Here is a 19,542-nt window from a genome sequence, read left to right on the forward strand (position 1 = left end):
GGCAAGGACAATCGAGCACGTGAACTCAAACGCAGAATGAAGGATCACGACGGAACGGCCCATCAAAGAAAACCCACGAAACTTAGGAACCTCACGGATAAGACGGAGGCATTTGATTCCTTGCATGTGAAAAATGCTGAGGTATTTTAGAAAAAAAAGAAATAAAAATCCTTGAAGCTCTTGAGCGTGTCGGTAGCATATTAAATTAAAAGAGATAACTTGGATTATAATTAATTATACCGTCGTACGATCTTTTCATCGTGACTAATACATTGAACTTATTAACTTCGTTATCTTTAAGGCGAACGTGTGGTGTAATAATAAGAAGAGATAAAATAAATTTAGTACAGAAAAATTATAGAATATAAAATATCTTCTGCAAATTTCTTTTCCAGAGAACTCTTTGCTCAAGTCAAGTTTGCCTCGGTAGTGTGATGCAGCTACCGACCCACGGAACCGAGGCACGTACGAAGGAGGAGACATTAATTCACGCGAAAGACTTCCTGGAGCAATATTTCACTTCTATCAGAAGGTATCAGGATCGCCTGTGTTCCTCAGACTTTCTCAATAGCGGGTGAATCTTGTTTTGGATGTTTCGTGCGAATTTACGTATTATCTTCGACGCAGGTTGAACAGCGATGCTCACCGTGCCCGTTGGGAGAGCGTTCAAAGGGAGGTGGTGACAACTAGTACTTATCAGTTGACGGAGACGGAATTGGTTTTCGGCGCAAAATTAGCCTGGCGAAACGCCGCGAGATGCATCGGTCGTATACAATGGTCAAAATTACAGGTTTACTTTGCCATAATACTCATCTTCTTCGCGAAACGTAATATTTTCTTGAAGAGCTATGTATCCCTTGTTAATCACTTGTTGATAAAATTAATTTCTCTGTAGGTTTTCGATTGTCGCTACGTTACGACCACGAGCGGTATGTTCGAAGCTTTGTGCAATCACATAAAGTACAGCACAAATAAAGGAAACATCAGGTAATTTTGTAACACTTTTCGATGGGAACACTGAAAAGATACACGCGAACATGCCGAAGAATTTAAATATTCAAATATGAAATACCCAAAATACTGTATATATTCTATTTTTAGCATTTACTATTTTACAGATCAGCAATAACAATATTCCCGCAACGGACTGATGGAAAACATGACTACAGAGTATGGAATCAGCAGTTAATTAATTATGCAGGATACAAAAATCCAGATGGCACCATTCTTGGTGATCCCGCCAATGTGGAATTTACAGAGGTATTTATATATAAAAAATCAATAAATATACAATTATTTATATTTATTCACTTATTTATTATAATAAATTATAATTTATTAACGAATAAGTGTGTATATTCCTATATATATTTATTTATATAATTTAAACAAATTATATCAATAAAAACATTCAATCATTTATACATATGAATGTACATATCTCATTACCAGCATAAAATATTCCAAACATGTATTTTGTAAACGCAACGTATACGCAATTAAAATTGAAATCTCCAATATGCAAAAAGCAAGCAAGAAAGTTATATTAATTTCAAATTAGAAAATAATTAATTGAGATTAATGGCATCCCGTAGAGCTCACGCGCTCAGCCCTGTGACTGAAAGCCAAAAGCAACATTACTTGAACAGCGAAAATCAATATCAGCTAAGCTCTGAAAATCAATAACAGATGAGTGATTGTATCCGTGTACGCATGATTACCGTGCCGTGTAATTATTGAACGCCCTAATTATATGGTCTATACGATATCAATGACTAAGCCTAATTGCTCATTAATTCGAAAGTGAATTTCGGTCCTTTTGAAAGTCATTCGAAATATAACTTTAACATTTCCCTATGTTTTCATAAATGTTAAATAAATGAAAATTATTTTCTCCTCCTAAGGAATAAACTATTAATTAATTTTTCTCATGCTCTGAAATCAAAAAGTGTACGAAAATAATTTTGTTACTTGTATCGTTGCGAACAGAATTTGTAAAAAGATTTTGAACTTCTCTATAAGGAAAAAAGAATATATTTGAATACATCACAATAGATTTGAATATTCCCAAAAAAGCTATATAGTTCCCGTGCTTCAACAGGTCTGCATGAAGCTGGGATGGAAAGGCGCGCGAACCAGATTCGACATACTGCCGTTAGTTTTGTCCGCCAACGGACACGATCCTGATTATTTCGATATTCCTAGTGATCTGGTACTCGAAGTACCTCTCAGTCATCCTGCGTAAGTGGTAATTAATAATTCCCCGGTGCTCTTTAAATAGAATGCCTTTGTTATTCAAACTTATTACATCAAACTGAAGAAGCACATTGCACAATATGTCATAATTACGGGATAACTTTCGATATAATAAAATGTTATGTTATATAACGTTGGGCAAAATAGATACGATTGGTTTGAGAAATTGGGTCTCAAGTGGTTCGCTGTTCCGGCCGTGTCCGGGATGGTTTTCGATTGCGGAGGCCTGGTATTCACAGCGGCACCTTTCAACGGCTGGTACATGAGCACCGAAATCGGCTCCAGAGATTTATGCGACACACAACGATACAACATGCTTCAAGTAATTTTCTATGCTTGTATATTTTCATAATTCTCCTATCATTTCTACCTCAATACGGTTATCGTTAGGTATTAGAGACATTATTTCGTCCTTGATGATTTGTGCTACTGAGTAACCAAGTTCTCAATTTGTGTTAACTGAGAAGTTGTTTCACCTTCGTCCGAAGCTGAAATTAGTATTGTAATGAGCCGCTTTGCTCAATAGTCAATTATCATTAAGCACTAAGTCAAGAGGAAACGACGTTTTCAGATAATAGCGACGAACATGGGTCTAGACACAAGGACATCCACATCTTTGTGGAAAGACAAAGCAATGATTGAGACTAATGTCGCGGTGCTGCATAGTTTTCAGGTGAAATCGACTGTTCCTGAAACAATTTTTTATTATTATTATTTAAAATTATTATATTATTATTATCTATAACTTTGCGAATTTTCTTTTCGAGAATAATGTTGAAAAAAATCCATCCTACAGTTTCTGCTTTTTTTCATATTAATATCATCTACTTTGTTGTACGACTAGAAATATCGAATTTTCAGAAAAAAAAAAGAATTATAATATTTTCGGGAAATTTTCATGAGGAAATTTCTACGAAACATTTGCTACGATGTGCGCATGTTCGCGCATATATTAAAATGTCATTCTATTTGACCTGACGAATTTCACTTTAGATGAAGAATGTGACGATCGTGGATCATCATACAGCTTCGGAATCCTTTATGAAGCATTATGAAAACGAGATGCGTCTTCGAAATGGTTGCCCCGCGGATTGGCTGTGGATTGTGCCGCCAATATCTGGGTCTGCAACACCGGTATTTCATCAGGAAATGGCGCTCTATCATTTAAAGCCCTCTTACGACGCTCAGGTATTCCTTTTCCCGCGCATAACTTACTTTTTATTAAAAAGATATGCTGAAAATTAGCTTCCAAATTAGTATAAAGATATTGTAGCTCTTCACAAATTTTATCGCTATAGTACTTCAGCTAAGATATCATAATCTTGATGTAGGATCCAGCGTGGAAAACTCATGTATGGAAGAAAGGTCGCGACAAGAAGGCAACATCAAAAAAACCAAGACGGAAGTTTCATTTTAAGCAAATTGCGAGGTGACTGCAAATTAAATTATTTAAAGTAAAGATAACAAATTAAAGATATACTGTTATAAAATCGCGAATGAAATATTTTCTTATCATACGTTAAATACGTTTTAGATTTATTTAATTTGGACTTACGACTCCTAGCTTCTCGATTTCAAAATTAAAATGTTCCAGAGCCGTGAAATTCACATCTAAATTGTTTGGACGAGCATTATCGCGTCGAATAAAGGCAACGGTGTTGTTCGCTACGGAAACTGGTACATCACAGATGTACGCGGAGAAACTGGGCGAGTTATTAGGTCATGCTTTTCATTCTCAGGTATACATAATACTTTATTATAACATAAAATTCAAAGGATATGTGGAAACCTTTTCAACTTGTTAAATCATACTTTATGTGAAATTGTTCCATTTATCTATCTTTTTCATGGTGTATTCGTTAAATACAATGAGACTTAGCTTTGAAATATTTTATATACAGTAATCAATGTTAAATTTTCTTTTATTTTTTTTAAAGAATTATAATTTAATGATGTATATATAATCATGATGAAAAGTAAAGCAAATACTAATTCTGTGCATAGGTACTTTCAATGGCGGAATACGACATCAGTAACATAGAACACGAAGCTCTACTGCTGGTAATAACTTCTACTTTCGGAAACGGTGATCCGCCAGAAAATGGAGAGGTACGTTTATTTATTATCTAAATTATTATAAATAAATTATTATTATGCAATAACAACACTTAAGAAACAACGTATAAAATGTATTGCAGATTTTTGCACAAAACTTATACGCGATGAAAATGAATGACGCCTATATAAACAGCGAAAATAAAATAAGGTACAATCCCACGCTAACGTATGAGAAAAAGACCATTAAAATTATGTATATCTATAATGCGAAAGTAATTTTCAGTTTGGCGACCTCCAAGTCATTTATCAAAGCCAACAGCCAAACGGAAGTAAGTGGATCGAAAAAATTGGACAGACTGGATTCCTTGCGCGGTTCCACGACGGACTCGCAAACCGAAGATACTTTTGGGCCTCTCAGTAACGTTCGGTAATTCATCAATCACTTTGCAATATATGAAGCTCATTTGTCAAATTTTTTTTTAAAGTGATTCACGTCAAGATTTTACATACTGAAGAACTGATTTTGAAACACAATCACCAGGTTTGCGGTATTCGCATTGGGCTCGTCGGCATATCCAAATTTTTGTGCATTTGGCCGTTACGTTGACAACTTGCTGGGCGAATTAGGCGGAGAACGACTGGCGCGCTTGGCCCAGGGTGATGAAATGTGTGGACAGGAGCAGACTTTTCGGAAATGGGCAGCTGATACTTTCGCGGTTGGCTCTTTATAGATTTATATACCGTTAATTGTGTATGCAAGCTGGGTTTGTTTATTTTAGTACTTAAATGCGACCGCAACAAAATTCTCAAAAGCAATTTGTATTTCTACTAGACCTTTATGTAGTCTCGATGTTTGCACAATGAAATGTGCATAATATTGTAGGTCGCATGCGAAACATTCTGCTTGGATGACGACGACACACTACTGGAAGTAGCCTTGTCTTTGGGTTCTGAAGCGTTATCGGCGGCGACCGTTCGTTTTGTGGAAGTTGAGCCTCAACCGATCGTCAAAGGTAGATGAGTATGACAACTTTTATGCATCTAGCTGATTTATTTACTCGCATTTTCCGTTTCACGATATATACGAAATAAAAAAATTATAAGTGGAATGTGTCTTGATAAAAATTAAATTTCAGCGTTGAGCAAATGCCACAACAGGAATGTAACAATGTGCAATATGCTTCGGAGAAGCAACATCAGCGGCGATGAATCGAGGTAATAACGGGAATTCCGTGGAGTTTAGCATGGCGATGTTGCGACTATGTTTGTCCTATAGATATTAATTTTTATCGCACGTACAGCGGGACGACATTGCTCCTGGAACTGGACGATATAATGGGCTTGGATATCTCTTACAAACCTGGAGATCACTTGGGAGTGTTTGCGTGCAACCGAGCGGAACTCGTAGAGAGAATATTGCAACGTGTACAATCTACTTTCGACGTCGATACATCGATTGAACTGCAAATGCAAAAGCAAGCGCATACTCCTAATGGTACGAGCCTAATGAATTTTCCTTTCATTTTTATCCATTTTCCTTCTATTTTCTGTTATCAGCAAATAACGAGAGATCCTTTTCACAGGCATCGTAAAAACGTGGATAGCTCATGATAGATATCTACCGAATTCTTTCAAGATGCTACTGACTCGATTTTTAGACATTACGATGCCGCCTACGCCAAATCTGTTACGATACTTCGCTTCGGTAGCTACAAATCCAAAAGAACAGGCGCAACTTGATCTTCTGGCCTCTGTAAATATGTAAATACGTAAATATGTAAATGTGTAAAAACGTAGCTATTTTATACGATAACATATGAGAAGTTTTAACAATGTTAAATCGGCGAAAAAAGTCAAAGGTCGAACTTGAAAAATGTTTCCGACCGAAAAGGTATTTCTGTTGATTGCAAATGATTAAATACAGACATTCAACATATTATTCAATTTCAACTTAAAGTATAAATAGTATGGAAGGAAATTTGAAAAGATTTTAAGAAGTTGAGATATTTGTACATATATATTCTACTTTCTTTTATAAAGCCGAGTCTACGAGTCTATTCAACCATTTATATATATATAATAATCTGTGAGAAAACATGAAAAGATTAAATCTATGGAAAATTTAAGAGATTCTCTTTAAAACTAGGATCCGGCAGCTTATGAAGATTGGAGACATTGGAAATTTCCCAATCTGGCCGAAGTTTTGGATGAGTTTCCATCTGTGACTCCGTTCGCTCCGTTGCTTTTGCTTCATCTGACACCCTTGCAACCGAGATTCTACAGCATTTCGTCATCCCCTTGCGTACATCGAGGACAAATACATCTGACAGTCGCAGTGGTGCAATACCAAACGCAAGGTATCTATAACAAGGAAATCCACGATGGTTTACTTCCGATCTCTTGAGTATGGCTGGATCAGAATAAAAGATACATTTTTCTATAAAGATCATAAAAAGATCTGATCACAAATTAAAGAGTGAAATACTTTTTTTTTTAAACAATAGACTTTCATTCATGTTTTTATGCTGAATGCGTTTCTAAAGTTTCTCACAGCACGATTCACGATTTCAGGAATTACTTTAATAATTTATACGTATTCGTGTAATTTAGTAATAAACTCACATGACCTAATTTCAATTGTATAATTTGACTGAATTGATTCAAGGTGGCTCTGGACCAGTTCATTTCGGTGTTTGCTCTAATTATTTGCGGGAAATATCCGAAGGCGAATTGCTATACGTATTTGTGCGTAGGTAAGCGACAAGTCTGTCTATTAAACACATTATGTGACGCTTTTCCACGTTGAATATAATTATTAATTTACGTTTAAGTGCACCAAACTTCTACATGCCCACGGAAACTAAAGCACCGATGATATTGGTAGGACCGGGCACTGGAATTGCTCCTTTCCGAGGCTTCTGGCATCACCGGCTCGCCCAGATGAAACTTCAGCAGGGTATATTTTCTTTACACATATACTTGTTTATACTTTATGAGACAAATATTGCACACTTTTATCAACTTTCAATATTTCCATTGTGTGAAAATTTAATAATCAATTATATTTATATCATTATTAGTATAACATTTGTCTCGTGTGGTGTGTGTGTGTATGTGTGTGTGTGTGTGTGTGTGTGTGACCTCTCTTAATTCTTAATATTAGATATTTTTGAGATTAATTCTCAAATCATAATTTTGCCAAGACAAATTTCGACTGACATCGAATAGTATTTTATTTATGTGAGCCTGAATAATACCTGATATATACATTTACATGTATGATATTTAAGACATCTCACATGCGTAAACTCGTAACATCTGACACTTGCAGACCAAGTGTTTGGCAAAGTTTGGCTGTTCTTCGGTTGTCGTCAAAAAAATTTAGATCTATATAGACAAGAGAAGCAGGAAATGTTGGAAGCTGGCGTTTTGAACAAAGTGTTCTTAGCGTTATCCCGAGAACCTGGTCTCAAAAAGGTATATTAATGTATACTTTATGTATATGTACATACATATATGTACACACAATATGTGATAATGTAATGCACAAAGAAGATGGAAACTCGTAAACCTATAATTCTCTTGAATCCTAGACCTATGTGCAAGATTTGATCCAAGCAGAGGCTCTTCAGATTTATACAATGCTAGTGTACGAGCGCGGCCACTTCTACGTTTGCGGAGATTGCACAATGGCAGAGGACGTTTATCAGACTTTGAAACATATTATACAAACGCACGGCCAAATGACGGATAAAGAAGTCGAAGCGTATATGTTATCACTCAGGGTAAATTATCCATGTAGTACTTTTTTTTTATCACTTGCGACTCTCTCTTATATTACTTTCTTTTATTACATTAATACTTTTCGTGAGTGCTTAACCGCAAGTTAAAGAGCGAAACGTCTCTTTGAAAAAATCGGCTTTTATCTCTTTGAAGAAAAATCTTCAAAATATGCCGTTTCCAATGTGTGAATTATATCCTGAAGACATTTAATTAATTAATTATTATAGAGTAATAACATTACTCTAGCACATTAATTATGTCATTATAATTGTAATCTATTCGAATATAAGTTGTATCGGCAAGATGTAAAATTAATTCTACGCTAATTAATTAATTCGATTATTTCTTTTCCTAGGATGAGAATCGTTACCATGAAGATATATTCGGCATAACATTACGCACAGCCGAGGTACACAATCGGTCGCGGGAGACCGCCCGAATTCGGATGGCCGCCGAGCCATAAAAATGTCAGACTGACAAAGCGTATTCCAAGTGATTCGCTTTTACGAGAAATGGGTTGCTATCATATTAATAATTGTGACGTCATATCATTCCGTATGGGAAACTCCTTTTTATTTACAAGTAGAGCGTGATCGATCCCCTAATTTTTTAGAAGACGTTTCGTCCGCTATTTTCGTAGATACGTACATCAGCGATTGTTGTATGAAATATCACACTAACTACACACGTTCGCTGCACGTAGTAACGCAACACAGACGAGTATATAGAAATCGTTAATTCTACTTAGTTCTTCTTAGATATGAAGGCATCATTCAGCTAAGACTCGGTTGCTGCTTCTGACTGGCGGCATTGGCCAACAATTTCTTGAGTTTCGCTATCGCTTTGCCGGGGTTCAGGCCCTGTACAAAACGAACGAACGTTGCAATATGTGACATGAGCGTTTCAATCGTCGAAGCAGCTTAGAAAGAACGAATTTAATCGTTGTTACAATTTGCCAAATGATCTCGCGACTGTTTTGCGAGTAAATTTCCTGAAAATTCCACAGTGTTTCGGCTTTAGTCTAACTACCAGATTTTACGGATGAAGCTCTCGATGAAATATCACGAAAAAAGTGATCAAAACTGAAGCGATAAATAAATTAAATGCGCGCTAATTTGGTTAATGAAACAAGGAGCCTCAGAACAAAAGAAGTCATCGATAATCTGAAAGTTAGACAGGCTCGCGTTCAATATATTACTGTTCGTCACGAACATGCGATGTGTTTTTAATCTATAAAGAAAAACTTCGTGAAGTTACGAAAGTTTACCGCAAACAACATATATGTATAATGCACTAACAAATATAATATTATATATACTTTGAATGTTCACGGACATGGATAATTTCAGATGAACTCTCTCGAGTATGAGAACAACTGAACTATTCCTTGAGATGATATAAATGTAAAATGTAATAAGAAAAAAGAAAAAAAAAAGAGAAATTGCTATTATATATTGTGACGATTCATTTAAGGCATCTTCTATCTCGTGCGAATAAAAGTAGAGTGCGAATAAAAGTAGAGCAGGAACTTACCTTTGGACAAGTATGCGTGCAATTCATGATCGTATGACAACGGAAAACTGAAAACGGATCTTTCAGTTTCTCCAGACGTTCCTTTGCCTGTGTATCCCGCGAATCAATGATCCACCTGTAGGCCTAACGAACACAATAATGATTAAGGCACTTGGAGAAAGAAATATAGTACAAGTGAGAATTCTACAAAACCGAGCCGAGTACAATTGATTGAACTTACATATGTTTTTACAAAAGAAGTATCTTTCAGTTTACTGTCAAGTGTAACAAGTACTGTTAGTTACAGATATTTTAAAAGTACAAATGTTTTCTTTTTCGAAAAAGGATAATTTTAGATATATTCAATTCCCATTTGTGTGTATCCTGCTTGTTCTTAAAAGATCTCTCACTTGTACCGTCTCTCCATTCTTATTAATGGTCGATTATTCTGTCGCACGACATCATATCTGGAGCAATATGTAGCATTACAACGTGCTTACTTGCATAAGTACTGCAGGGCCTAAATATTTATCACCATTCCACCAATAGGACGGGCAAGAGGTACTGCAGCAAGCACAGAGAATGCATTCGTAGAGACCATCCTATTTTAGTAAAAATTTAATTATGTATTTCATTTTAAATAAGAAAAGATTGTGATTAAAACGGGGAAATGTGAGATTTAATAAATATAGCAATAAACTCTCGACCGCACTTACCAGCTTTTTTCGATCTTCTACACTCTGCAAATATTGTTGCTTGCCTGTCTCTTTTGTGTCTGAACGTTGCAGCCAGGGCTGTATATTGCGATACTGAGTGTAGAAATTATTTAAGTCCGGCACTAAATCTTTGACAATGTACATGTGTGGTAAAGGATAAACTTTGCATGATGTACTTGTGTTTGTATCAATTTTGCTGAAACACATGATTATTTTATTAATCAACATATCAATATATACTTATCACTTAGTACATATCGGTAATATATATATGTGAACAGTGATAAAATTTTAATTTATATTCTAGACATTGACTGCATATGACATGTAAAGTGTGTGAAAATATAAACAGTTACAAATTATATCTTCAATGACCAAATAGTAGTAACATTATATACAATATATTACCTGATGCATGCCAATGTGTTTGTTCCTTCAATATTCATAGCACAAGAACCACAAATACCTTCACGGCAAGAACGTCGGAATGTCAAAGTTGGATCCATTTCATTTTTAATTTTAATTAGTGCATCCAACACCATTGGACCACAACTGAAACAGAATTTTATTGAAATTAATAAAATACAAAAAATAAAGTATATAATGATAATTTTAAGTAGATTTAAGAAGTATGTTTATTCTATCAGTGATGCCTACGCATTCAGATCAATTTTATATTTTTGCATATATGGTTTCTCATCAGGTTTGTCTGGATTCCAACGATAAATTGAAAAAGTCTTAAGTCTGGCTTCAGCATTTTGGACTGCCCCGGTATGCAAGGCCCTAACCTATAAAATTTATAATTGTAATACTCATTTGAATTAAAAACATAAACTACATATAACTCTTAACTCCACAATTTGCACAAGTTATATAGAGAGACAATATAAAAATATAATGACCTTTTAATTTTTTATTAAGTAAGCAAATTATTCAGTGCTTATGATCAAAATTAGTAGGAATAACCTGATTTTATACTTAAGATTATCTATTATTTTGCATATGATCTAAAGATACTGCAAAAGCATTTCATCTAAAAACTATCTTATATTAGACAATCTAGATGCTAAGTTAATTAAAATAATTTTCACACGTGACCATCTTCCATCATATGAATCATAAAATTAATGTTATTGTTCTTATATATAAAATTGGACTACAAAAATAGGTTTAAAAAATTTCTTTTCCCCTTAAATAAATTTTTATCATTTTCGTTTTATTTATAATATGATCTGTCATAAACTACATTGAAACGAGGTTAAATTATATAATTTTCTATCTTTATCTTCAAAAAAAAAAAACAAACTTTTAAAGAATCAACGGTTGGAATATCGTATTAAGTAAAATTATATTAAATTTGTCAAGTAATTACATGATGTATTCTTACACGTTAACTATAAATTATAATAACTGTCAAATGTCAAAATATATATAGAAAAGCAACAGCAAGTGTGACGTTCGAACATTCCTATATACATTGCTATCATAACATTGGTAACTGTTCGCATTGCGCTGCACGCAAAAGAAAATATGCAATTTAAATGAGAAATTAGCGTTTTTAATCATTAATGATTATTTTTGATCTTGAAAAACTTACTCGACGGAACACAGTTCTGCAAGTACATAAAGTGATCGCAGCCATCTTTAAAAGATCTAATAGCACACCTACGCGATACCTGTGTTATGTAACCATCGATAAAATATTAACAAAGATCAGTAAACTCTATACCATAATACAAACTGTACACCAATATATACACTTGTAGTGTTACAGCTAATAACGTAGAAATATAATAAGTAGAGACACTATGTTGGTTTTACCTCATTGTGATCACTTGAGTGAAGTTCAAGTTAATGTCCTATAGATGCCGCTAGGTTCTAAAGACTTTGCCAAAACCACGGATATGATAAGTCGTGAATACATCTAATAAGTCAATATTCGAAGATGTAAAGGAAGAGAGTAAATTTAAAACGCAAATGTATCGAAAACTTTTCCAGAAATTCAATGAAAATAAAAAAATAGAAGTGAATGTTATTGTATATTTTATTAGCTATCGCGCCATAGTTCCTTTCTGTAAAAATCATGTCAAATTTTCCTAATTACATATAATGATTACTTAAAGTTATATCTTAAGTTCCTAAAAATTCTGTTAAAGGTGTTACTCTAAGAAACGAAAAGTATTAATTTCAAGAGATATCAGTTCAAGAATTACTTATAAATTTTATTAATGTAGAATATATCCGTTTACATTTAAACAAATATGCAATACATATTTTTTTTTGTTTATTTATAAATATTTAAAAAACTACTTGTGTATATACACAGTTGATGTTACTTATGCTTAGTGATCCATAATATCGTATAAAGGAAATTTAATTTTACTGTTTATTTTATCATACTATAGAATTAATGGCTATCCATGAATTGTATATCCGACAACAGCAGTACTGTGTTTGGTAATGGTCTAGGTTGTGGGCTGAGCACTGTGAATGTCTGTCTCTCAACATCGACGTTGGTTCTGCAAAACATATAATTACTAAATGAAATTATATATTACTTAATATATATCGTTAAAAATTTATTATGTATTTATTATGTATTTATAAATATTATAAAATATATCAATACATATTATATATGGATATTATTTTCTGAATATATTTTATATTTTGTACAATATTTGTACAAAAAGACCAATATATTAATAATAATAAATATGCATGTTATTGCGTATGGGACTACTAACACACAGACAAATCCAGCTACATTGGTTTGCACCACATCATCTTCAGGAGAGTCAGCAAAAGAAACAGATAGCAAATGATGTAATAAACTAGGTCCTGGGGTGACTGCTACCAATTTTGTCAGATTATCTTCTGCCTTCATACCTAATGGCATGCAAGATGCAGGTAAAACTGGTGCTCCTATTTTATAGAGTCTGGCTTCACTCCACTTAACTTCAAAACTGTGTGGATACAATGGAGTCCGAGAGCCATAAAAGTACTCCCTCACTCCTTGGTCTCTTGCTTCTGTTCTTTGGGCTTGACTTCTTTCAACAACGCCACCACTCTTTGGCAAGAAGACCACCTTCACAAAATCTGGCATGTCTCTCACCAGTTCGTTGTAGAGTCTCTCTTGGTCCAATACTAGAATCGCGTCCACCTCAAATGCCTGTGCTGCATGTGTGAGCAGTTTATATCCATCTCCTTTTACCCATCCACAGGTGTTTATTACAATTCCTGATGCACGGGCTTTCTTATTAGCTTGTAGCCGATCTGAACAAACTTCTGCCAAGCGGGTGACAAGTAAATTGTACAATGCTACATTAGCCTGTGGAGTCTTGTGTCCAAAATGAAAGACCAGTGGAGCTTGTTGGCTGAATCCTTCTACTATATTTGATGGCCGTTCTACCAAAAGAGCACCTACTGTACCTGGGATTGCTATATGTCCTTGGCCCACATCAAGATCGACGAAAATTGGTCTCCTGCCCATTCTGACAGCATAATTCAGCAGTATTCTACAAAGTGTAGACTTTCCTACATCACAGGGACCAACAACCATTGTGATAGGACCCCTGGTATCATCTTTTTCAGCAGTCTCCCTCATTCGTTCCATAGCTGCATGGCAATTCAAATACAGACCCATAGGTGTTTCCTTCGCCACATAGCTGACATCTGTCTTGCCAACTAGTTCAACGGTGCAGCCTTGCCATGTAAAAACTGCAACTTTTGCACCAGCACTAAATTCATATTTTTTACCTTTCACTAATTCTGTGCCAAAGACTTCAGCCAGACCATTCTTCAGCTGAAATTATATAATGTTATATAAACCAATGGTAAATAAAAGGGATAGTTTAAAACTGAACATTGGCAAGAACTAAACATTTCATTTACCTCTAATGTAACTTTTTCGTTCTTGCTTTCCACTTCAAATCTCAATTCGCAATCCGAATCCAATTTAAATTCTTGCACCACAGATTTTTCATCAGCCATCTTTGTGCATTAATTAAACTCAACGTGTTAGATAACTTTTTTGATTCACATTGCCACTTGTCTCAACTTTCTCAAATCTCTTAAACAGTTGACTATGTACAAAATGATTGTAGTTGATATAGATTTTGTAAAAATCGTACTCTGTAACAACAAACAACAAATAAACAAGCAGTCGCACGCTGATAAGATTAGCAACGACATAACTTACGAAACAAAATATGCGAAAAGACAGCAACAACATTCTCCGATTTTGATACCTTTGGCTCGAACGTATCGTAACCAACTACTCGTGATTAACTTTACGATTTAACGCCGATGGACGATTCGATAGTAATAAACGATAAGAGTGTGATTATTAAATATAATATTAAGAGAGATACTAAAAGAAATATTTAAAAATATATAAAATTCACTTACAATATATGTATCCAAAAACACCTAAGGTTTGTTCTTTTGTGAAAAAGAACGACGATACAGATGTTTGTTCACGTTGTTTGCACTTTCGACACTTGTGTATCTAATGCCCGTTGTACACTGTGATGCATCATCGTGCCGCGTCAGGGGAAGTACTTCTCCTCCAGCGGTCCCCACCTACTGCGCACTTTCCCCATGCTTCCTTCTCTAGCGGACAAGTCCTTCCCTTGACGCGGCATGATATGATTGCACTACAGTATACACCGGACGTGATGAACAATAGCCGCGTTCAGTAGAACAAAATGATCTGTGAGCGCTTAGTGATTATTGTTTGTGATTGGAGCATTCTTTTAGATTCTTCATAGACCCAGAAGTATTTACCAATCAGGAGCGAGAATCACTAAGCGCTCACTGATCACTTTGGTCTACTGAACGCGGCTAATGAAAGATCTTTTTTTCTAAAGAGAGCCAGTGCGCAACAGGCGTGTAGTATAAAAGTGTCAAAAGTGCGAGCAACGCGCAAACGAACCTTAATTCTAATCTTTCGAAGATGAACAAACCTCTAGTGATTAGGGTTGCGTTCTGATATTCACTGCCAGTACTGAAATTCTATAGTATATGTGACACAAACTATGTATCTTCAGTACTGGCAGTGAATTTCGGAACGCAGCCAATATCGCAACTGGATAGGGTCCCTATGATCTAAATTCCTCCCCTTTAGGTGGCATACATGTTAAAAATAAAAGGGAATTTAAATGTGCTAGATTGGCAGGCAAGACATCGCCATGTTTTGGCATAAAATGACGTAATGATGCGGTTGGTGGATTTGCGTTTTTACCATCAAAGAATCTGCGTCGCAGATATTTATTCTGTATTGCTATTATTTGTAATGTGTATGAGGTGTGATAACTTGTAGAACCTTTTATTGAGTTACTACGGTTACATATTTGTTAAATTTAGGGTTTTAACATACTGAACGTGACTACATACTGAAGGTGAATCTCCCGCATTTTTTGTCTGTAAGTAGCACGTCAAATGACACCTCACAACCACAACTTTTCATAAACAATACAATTTCTCTCGTAATAACGAAATAAAATATACTTGTCTCACTGTTATCTATTGCATGAAGTTTGAACTGTTATGTTAGATATTGTATTAACGTGATAAAATATTGAAGTATGTTCTGTTTATATCATGTTTAAATTCACTATATTGATCAACAATTATGATATTAGTACATTTTTTCAATATATTCTGTATTCATAGTACATGTTTTCAATATATGTTGCTGTGTGTACAAAATAAGATTATTTGTAACATATATTTTTTCAGATTCAGATTTGATAATCATAATGGCAACGTCTACAGTATCCAGTAATCAGTGTTCTTCTCATCTAAGTGCTCATGATCTGTCTGCAAAAGCTAGTAAAAGACTCAGATCCAAGAAGGTTATTATTGTTAACAAAAGCTCACTAAGAACTACAGTTACTACAAGAAACAAAAAATTACATAAGGTAGAAAATATTTCTCCAAAGAGACATATATCAACAAAATCGAATAAGGATGATTCTCACGATGAATCAAAAACAAAAAAGAAGATTAAGAAATCTACAAAAAAAGAACAAGAGAAGAAGGAAACACACAAGAAAAGAAAGAATGTGGGTAATAGTGGTATAATTAAAAATAAACACAGGGTATCAATTAAAGAAAAGAAAGTAACTAATCATTCTCCAAAGAAGCATCAGATGACATTGGAAGAATCTTTTAAGCATCAATCATTACCAAGACATCTACGACCCCGTCGAAATAAAATAAATTATTGTGATGATTCAAAATTATTAAAGCATCATCTCCCATTACAGCATCAAAACAGTATAGTGATATTAGACAGAATAGATTCAGATGATACCTGTAAGAAAGTACCTGTGTACAAAATCATAAAAACATCGGGAGTATCTTTAGAAGATAAGAACAATATATATGATTTTAAGTATGATGCTGATGATACAGAAGAAAAAAGAACCAAGAAGAAAAAGAAAAAAAATATTAAAACTAAGAGCAGAATGATTAAAAGAAAGAAAAAAGTTGCATTGCAAACAAAAACAATTGACAATAAGGCAGATAAATTTGATCCTGATATGAATCCTGTTATGGAGATCGCTCAAGGTACATCTCCATTGGAACCTGCAGCAACAATACCATCACCGCTTCCTGAATCAACAAAGGAAGTTGCAAAGGTAATTGAAACACCAAAATTAAATACAGATATTCAAATAATAGAAGAAATATCTTTATCTGAGAAGCCATCTGATAAACCATCTGCAGAGCAGATCAAAGTACAGAATACAAAGAAGCCAATGATTATGTCTATTGAGAATGCTAATAATATCATAATCTCTAAAACAGCACCTAACAGTGATGAAAACATGCTGCCCTTTCGGTTATCACCGAATATATTTAGTAATAGACTCATAACACAATTTAAAAATACACAGAATAATTCATTATTAATACAATCATTGTCTCCTATATCAAAAGAGTATAATACATTTGATCCTGGTAGTCCATGGCGACCTCCGCAATTGCCTTATACATTTTCTCACTCTAAGTATTTCATTCAAAGTACACCAAATGTGATTAAACTGGATACTGTATATAAGAAACGTGTAATGCAAGTAAAGGATGATTTCCACAATGTTGACAAAACAAACATAAGTGACGTGATATCAAAGAATGCAAATTCTTCGATACAAAATATATCAGATAATAAGATGAGTTGTAAAAAGAATTACAATCCACACCGAAAATTTGGCACAGAAATAACAAATATTGAGCATCTGAGCAACAGTTCAAACATGCAAAGTAGTAATGTGGAAGTCATAAGCGAGAAGCCAGCAGCAGAGACCGAGAATTCGGTAACGAATGTTCAGTTGAATACAATTGCATCTCCGTCACCAAATCCCCCATCATTCGACGATATGGACGATAAAGAGAATGTAGCCGCAAATTATCAAACTCCCAAGAAGCCAACAAAAAAGAAACTAAGAAAGAGACACCTTTCTAACTCTTCTCCGTCCAAAACATGCGAGATTAAGAATATTGTGCAAAACGAAAATATAGATCCGCAACCTGGGCCATCGGGGATAAAATATTCAAGGAACCATGACGAGCAGAAAATATTGCGTCAATCTAATTTAAACAACTACCTAAACTTAATGAATATGCCGGAAAACACTAAGATAATCACGAAACACGGAATATTTGATGATGCATGTTCATCTCGTGTCAATAGTAGCATAAAAGCATCGAATAAGCCAACAGAAGAATTGATGAATGCGTTCGGCTTCTGCGAAGAGAGTACTACTCCCGATATATCTCCCAAGAAGAACGAACTTGCAACTAATCAAGCGACTAAAGTTCAGACAACTTGCTCGAATAAGCTTGTTACAACAGCGATACCCGCTAGATTCTCATTAGGAGAACTAAAGAATAAGTTAGTTGTTAAAAAGTCGGATAAGAACGCGAATAACCATGTACAACAGGCAACCAGTAACCAAAAAAATGTTGAAGTGAGGAAATCACCTGAAGTGGAAAAGAATCGTCTAATAGATGTCCTCCACTTTTCCGATACCTTCGATGTCTTATCCGAATCTGGGAGGCTATCGAATTGCGGTGATGATCCTTTATTTATGGATTTAGAACCTTCGCACTTTTCGAAAGTACTTATTATTTCTTGATATTCTATTTTTCTATTGTGATGATTTATTATGTTTTACTATCTTATATGTCTTTATATTGTTACAGCCACCTCAGCATTCGTATAAAAGAAAACGTGATATAACGTTCAATTTTTCGAACGATAGCGACCAAGAAGATGAAGAAAATGTCAAAACATATGTAAAGAAAAAGAAACCTAATAAGATGGAAAAACAGAATAGGAAACGATTGGAGGAATGGGCGAGAACAATTAATAATACATTTCAGGAAATTGATGAATATGATTTATTAATTGAATAATATGAAAATCGTACAGTTGCTTAAACGATTAATTTAAGAGATTTAAGGGAATTATTTAATTTTCAAACTGTATATAGACCAATAAATGTGTCTTTCCTTTCATTTCTTAAATTGTATTAAAAATTATTCAAAAGAATTTTATCTCACACGATTCTTTATATAATTTTTTGCATTTACATAGATACATACAAAAGTATATATATTTTATTATCCACAGAATCCATAAGCATAATTTTTAAGTTTTTATTACAAATAGTCTATTTTATTACTAAGAGTGCTGAAATTTCTCTATCGTGTAAAGTTTAATATTTTCTACAAATTATAATAATACTTTCATTTAATATTTTTCTTGACATTTAAGTTCTTTTAAGAATGTATGATAATAAGTATATACTTATGATTTTGTGAAGGGAAGAATTGTAATATTGGGATATATAAAATATTTTTAATGATAAGGTAATTAATTGGTTCATATATGCTGTATATAATTGCATACTGTACATAATAAATTAAATATGTTAAATTTTTATATCTTCCTGTACTTTTAATTTTGGATATACAGTCAATCTGTGTCCTGATAAAATAATTTATCAATTCTGACCAGATGTAAAGTCAAAAAAAGAGAAGAAAAAAAGATTTGCAGAAATTTGTCTCTTGTACATATTAAATATAAATATAGTATACATCAATACTACATTAAAATGATATTTCTCATTACTTGTCATTGTTAATAAGGTGACTCCCAACATCACCAATGTAAAATAAATATACAGTTAAAAAGTATTAATCA

The 19,542-nt window shown here is 34.1% G+C and overlaps 4 protein-coding genes across 7 annotated transcripts; 2 read left to right on the forward strand and 2 right to left on the reverse strand.

Moving 5' to 3' along the window:
• Window positions 1–36: 36 nt before the first annotated feature.
• On the forward strand, window positions 37–8,769 carry Nos (Nitric oxide synthase). 2 transcript variants are annotated; one of them, XM_011141206.3, is made up of 25 exons: window positions 37–141; window positions 396–532; window positions 628–790; window positions 896–987; window positions 1,119–1,260; window positions 2,102–2,241; window positions 2,404–2,578; window positions 2,828–2,929; window positions 3,250–3,444; window positions 3,588–3,685; window positions 3,851–3,995; window positions 4,261–4,365; window positions 4,455–4,522; window positions 4,598–4,741; window positions 4,856–5,030; window positions 5,198–5,327; window positions 5,451–5,529; window positions 5,616–5,809; window positions 5,898–6,067; window positions 6,461–6,671; window positions 6,980–7,067; window positions 7,146–7,270; window positions 7,646–7,791; window positions 7,908–8,099; window positions 8,453–8,769. In XM_011141206.3, exons 1-25 carry the CDS (start codon window positions 37–39, stop codon window positions 8,558–8,560), a joined length of 3,429 nt encoding a protein of 1,142 aa, XP_011139508.1. In that variant the 3' UTR covers window positions 8,561–8,769. The 2 variants fall into 2 exon arrangements, with proteins under 2 accessions (XP_011139508.1, XP_025162073.1); XM_025306288.1 differs by lacking the exons at window positions 37–141; window positions 396–532; window positions 628–790 and adding an exon at window positions 806–827 and having other exon boundaries at window positions 8,453–8,640.
• SdhB (Succinate dehydrogenase, subunit B (iron-sulfur)) lies at window positions 8,649–12,181 on the reverse strand. The gene is made up of 8 exons (XM_011141205.3): window positions 12,147–12,181; window positions 11,923–12,001; window positions 10,983–11,113; window positions 10,734–10,877; window positions 10,326–10,521; window positions 10,110–10,211; window positions 9,631–9,753; window positions 8,649–8,957 (listed from the first exon to the last, which is right to left on the reverse strand). Exons 1-8 carry the CDS (start codon window positions 12,149–12,151, stop codon window positions 8,871–8,873), a joined length of 867 nt encoding a protein of 288 aa, XP_011139507.2. The 5' UTR covers window positions 12,152–12,181; the 3' UTR covers window positions 8,649–8,870.
• Window positions 12,182–12,714: 533 nt separating this feature from the next.
• On the reverse strand, window positions 12,715–15,001 carry cbc (protein CLP1 homolog). Of its 3 annotated transcripts, XM_011141207.3 has the most exons (5): window positions 14,736–15,001; window positions 14,527–14,615; window positions 14,220–14,459; window positions 13,073–14,130; window positions 12,715–12,844 (listed from the first exon to the last, which is right to left on the reverse strand). In XM_011141207.3, the coding sequence occupies exons 3-5, from the start codon at window positions 14,316–14,318 to the stop codon at window positions 12,733–12,735; spliced, it is 1,269 nt and encodes a 422-aa protein (XP_011139509.1). In that variant the 5' UTR covers window positions 14,319–14,459; window positions 14,527–14,615; window positions 14,736–15,001; the 3' UTR covers window positions 12,715–12,732. The 3 variants fall into 3 exon arrangements, with proteins under 3 accessions (XP_011139509.1, XP_011139510.1, XP_025162140.1); XM_011141208.3 differs by lacking the exon at window positions 14,527–14,615; XM_025306355.1 differs by lacking the exon at window positions 14,736–15,001 and having other exon boundaries at window positions 14,527–14,641.
• A 519-nt stretch (window positions 15,002–15,520) lies between these two features.
• Window positions 15,521–18,878, forward strand: LOC105183232 (uncharacterized). The gene is made up of 3 exons (XM_025306347.1): window positions 15,521–15,751; window positions 16,068–18,454; window positions 18,540–18,878. Exons 2-3 carry the CDS (start codon window positions 16,088–16,090, stop codon window positions 18,750–18,752), a joined length of 2,580 nt encoding a protein of 859 aa, XP_025162132.1. The 5' UTR covers window positions 15,521–15,751; window positions 16,068–16,087; the 3' UTR covers window positions 18,753–18,878.
• Window positions 18,879–19,542: the final 664 nt, after the last annotated feature.

This window comes from Harpegnathos saltator, unplaced genomic scaffold (genome assembly GCF_003227715.2).
Source record: "Harpegnathos saltator strain DR-91 unplaced genomic scaffold, Hsal_v8.6 scaffold774, whole genome shotgun sequence".
NCBI classification, from domain to species: Eukaryota; Metazoa; Arthropoda; class Insecta; order Hymenoptera; family Formicidae; genus Harpegnathos; species Harpegnathos saltator.

Bases quoted from the DNA above. Each gene is read 5' to 3' on its own strand.
- cbc (XM_011141208.3), bottom strand. From the start codon at position 14,318: ATGGCTGATGAAAAATCTGTGGTGCAAGAATTTAAATTGGATTCGGAT. The intron at 14,131-14,219 runs GTAAATGAAATG...ATATAATTTCAG, and splicing joins ACGAAAAAGTTACATTAGAG to CTGAAGAATGGTCTGGCTGA. The intron at 12,845-13,072 runs GTTAGTAGTCCC...TATGTTTTGCAG, and splicing joins GTAGCTGGATTTGTCTGTGT to AACCAACGTCGATGTTGAGA.
- LOC105183232 (XM_025306347.1), top strand. From the start codon at position 16,088: ATGGCAACGTCTACAGTATCCAGTAATCAGTGTTCTTCTCATCTAAGT. The intron at 18,455-18,539 runs GTACTTATTATT...ATATTGTTACAG, and splicing joins AACCTTCGCACTTTTCGAAA to CCACCTCAGCATTCGTATAA.
- Nos (XM_011141206.3), top strand. From the start codon at position 37: ATGAAGGATCACGACGGAACGGCCCATCAAAGAAAACCCACGAAACTT. The intron at 6,068-6,460 runs GTAAATATGTAA...CTTTAAAACTAG, and splicing joins AACTTGATCTTCTGGCCTCT to GATCCGGCAGCTTATGAAGA. The intron at 7,068-7,145 runs GTAAGCGACAAG...TTTACGTTTAAG, and splicing joins CTATACGTATTTGTGCGTAG to TGCACCAAACTTCTACATGC.
- SdhB (XM_011141205.3), bottom strand. The intron at 9,754-10,109 runs GTAAGCACGTTG...TGTGTTCGTTAG, and splicing joins GCCCTGCAGTACTTATGCAA to GCCTACAGGTGGATCATTGA. The intron at 8,958-9,630 runs GTAAGTTCCTGC...CGTTTTGTACAG, and splicing joins GCACGCATACTTGTCCAAAG to GGCCTGAACCCCGGCAAAGC.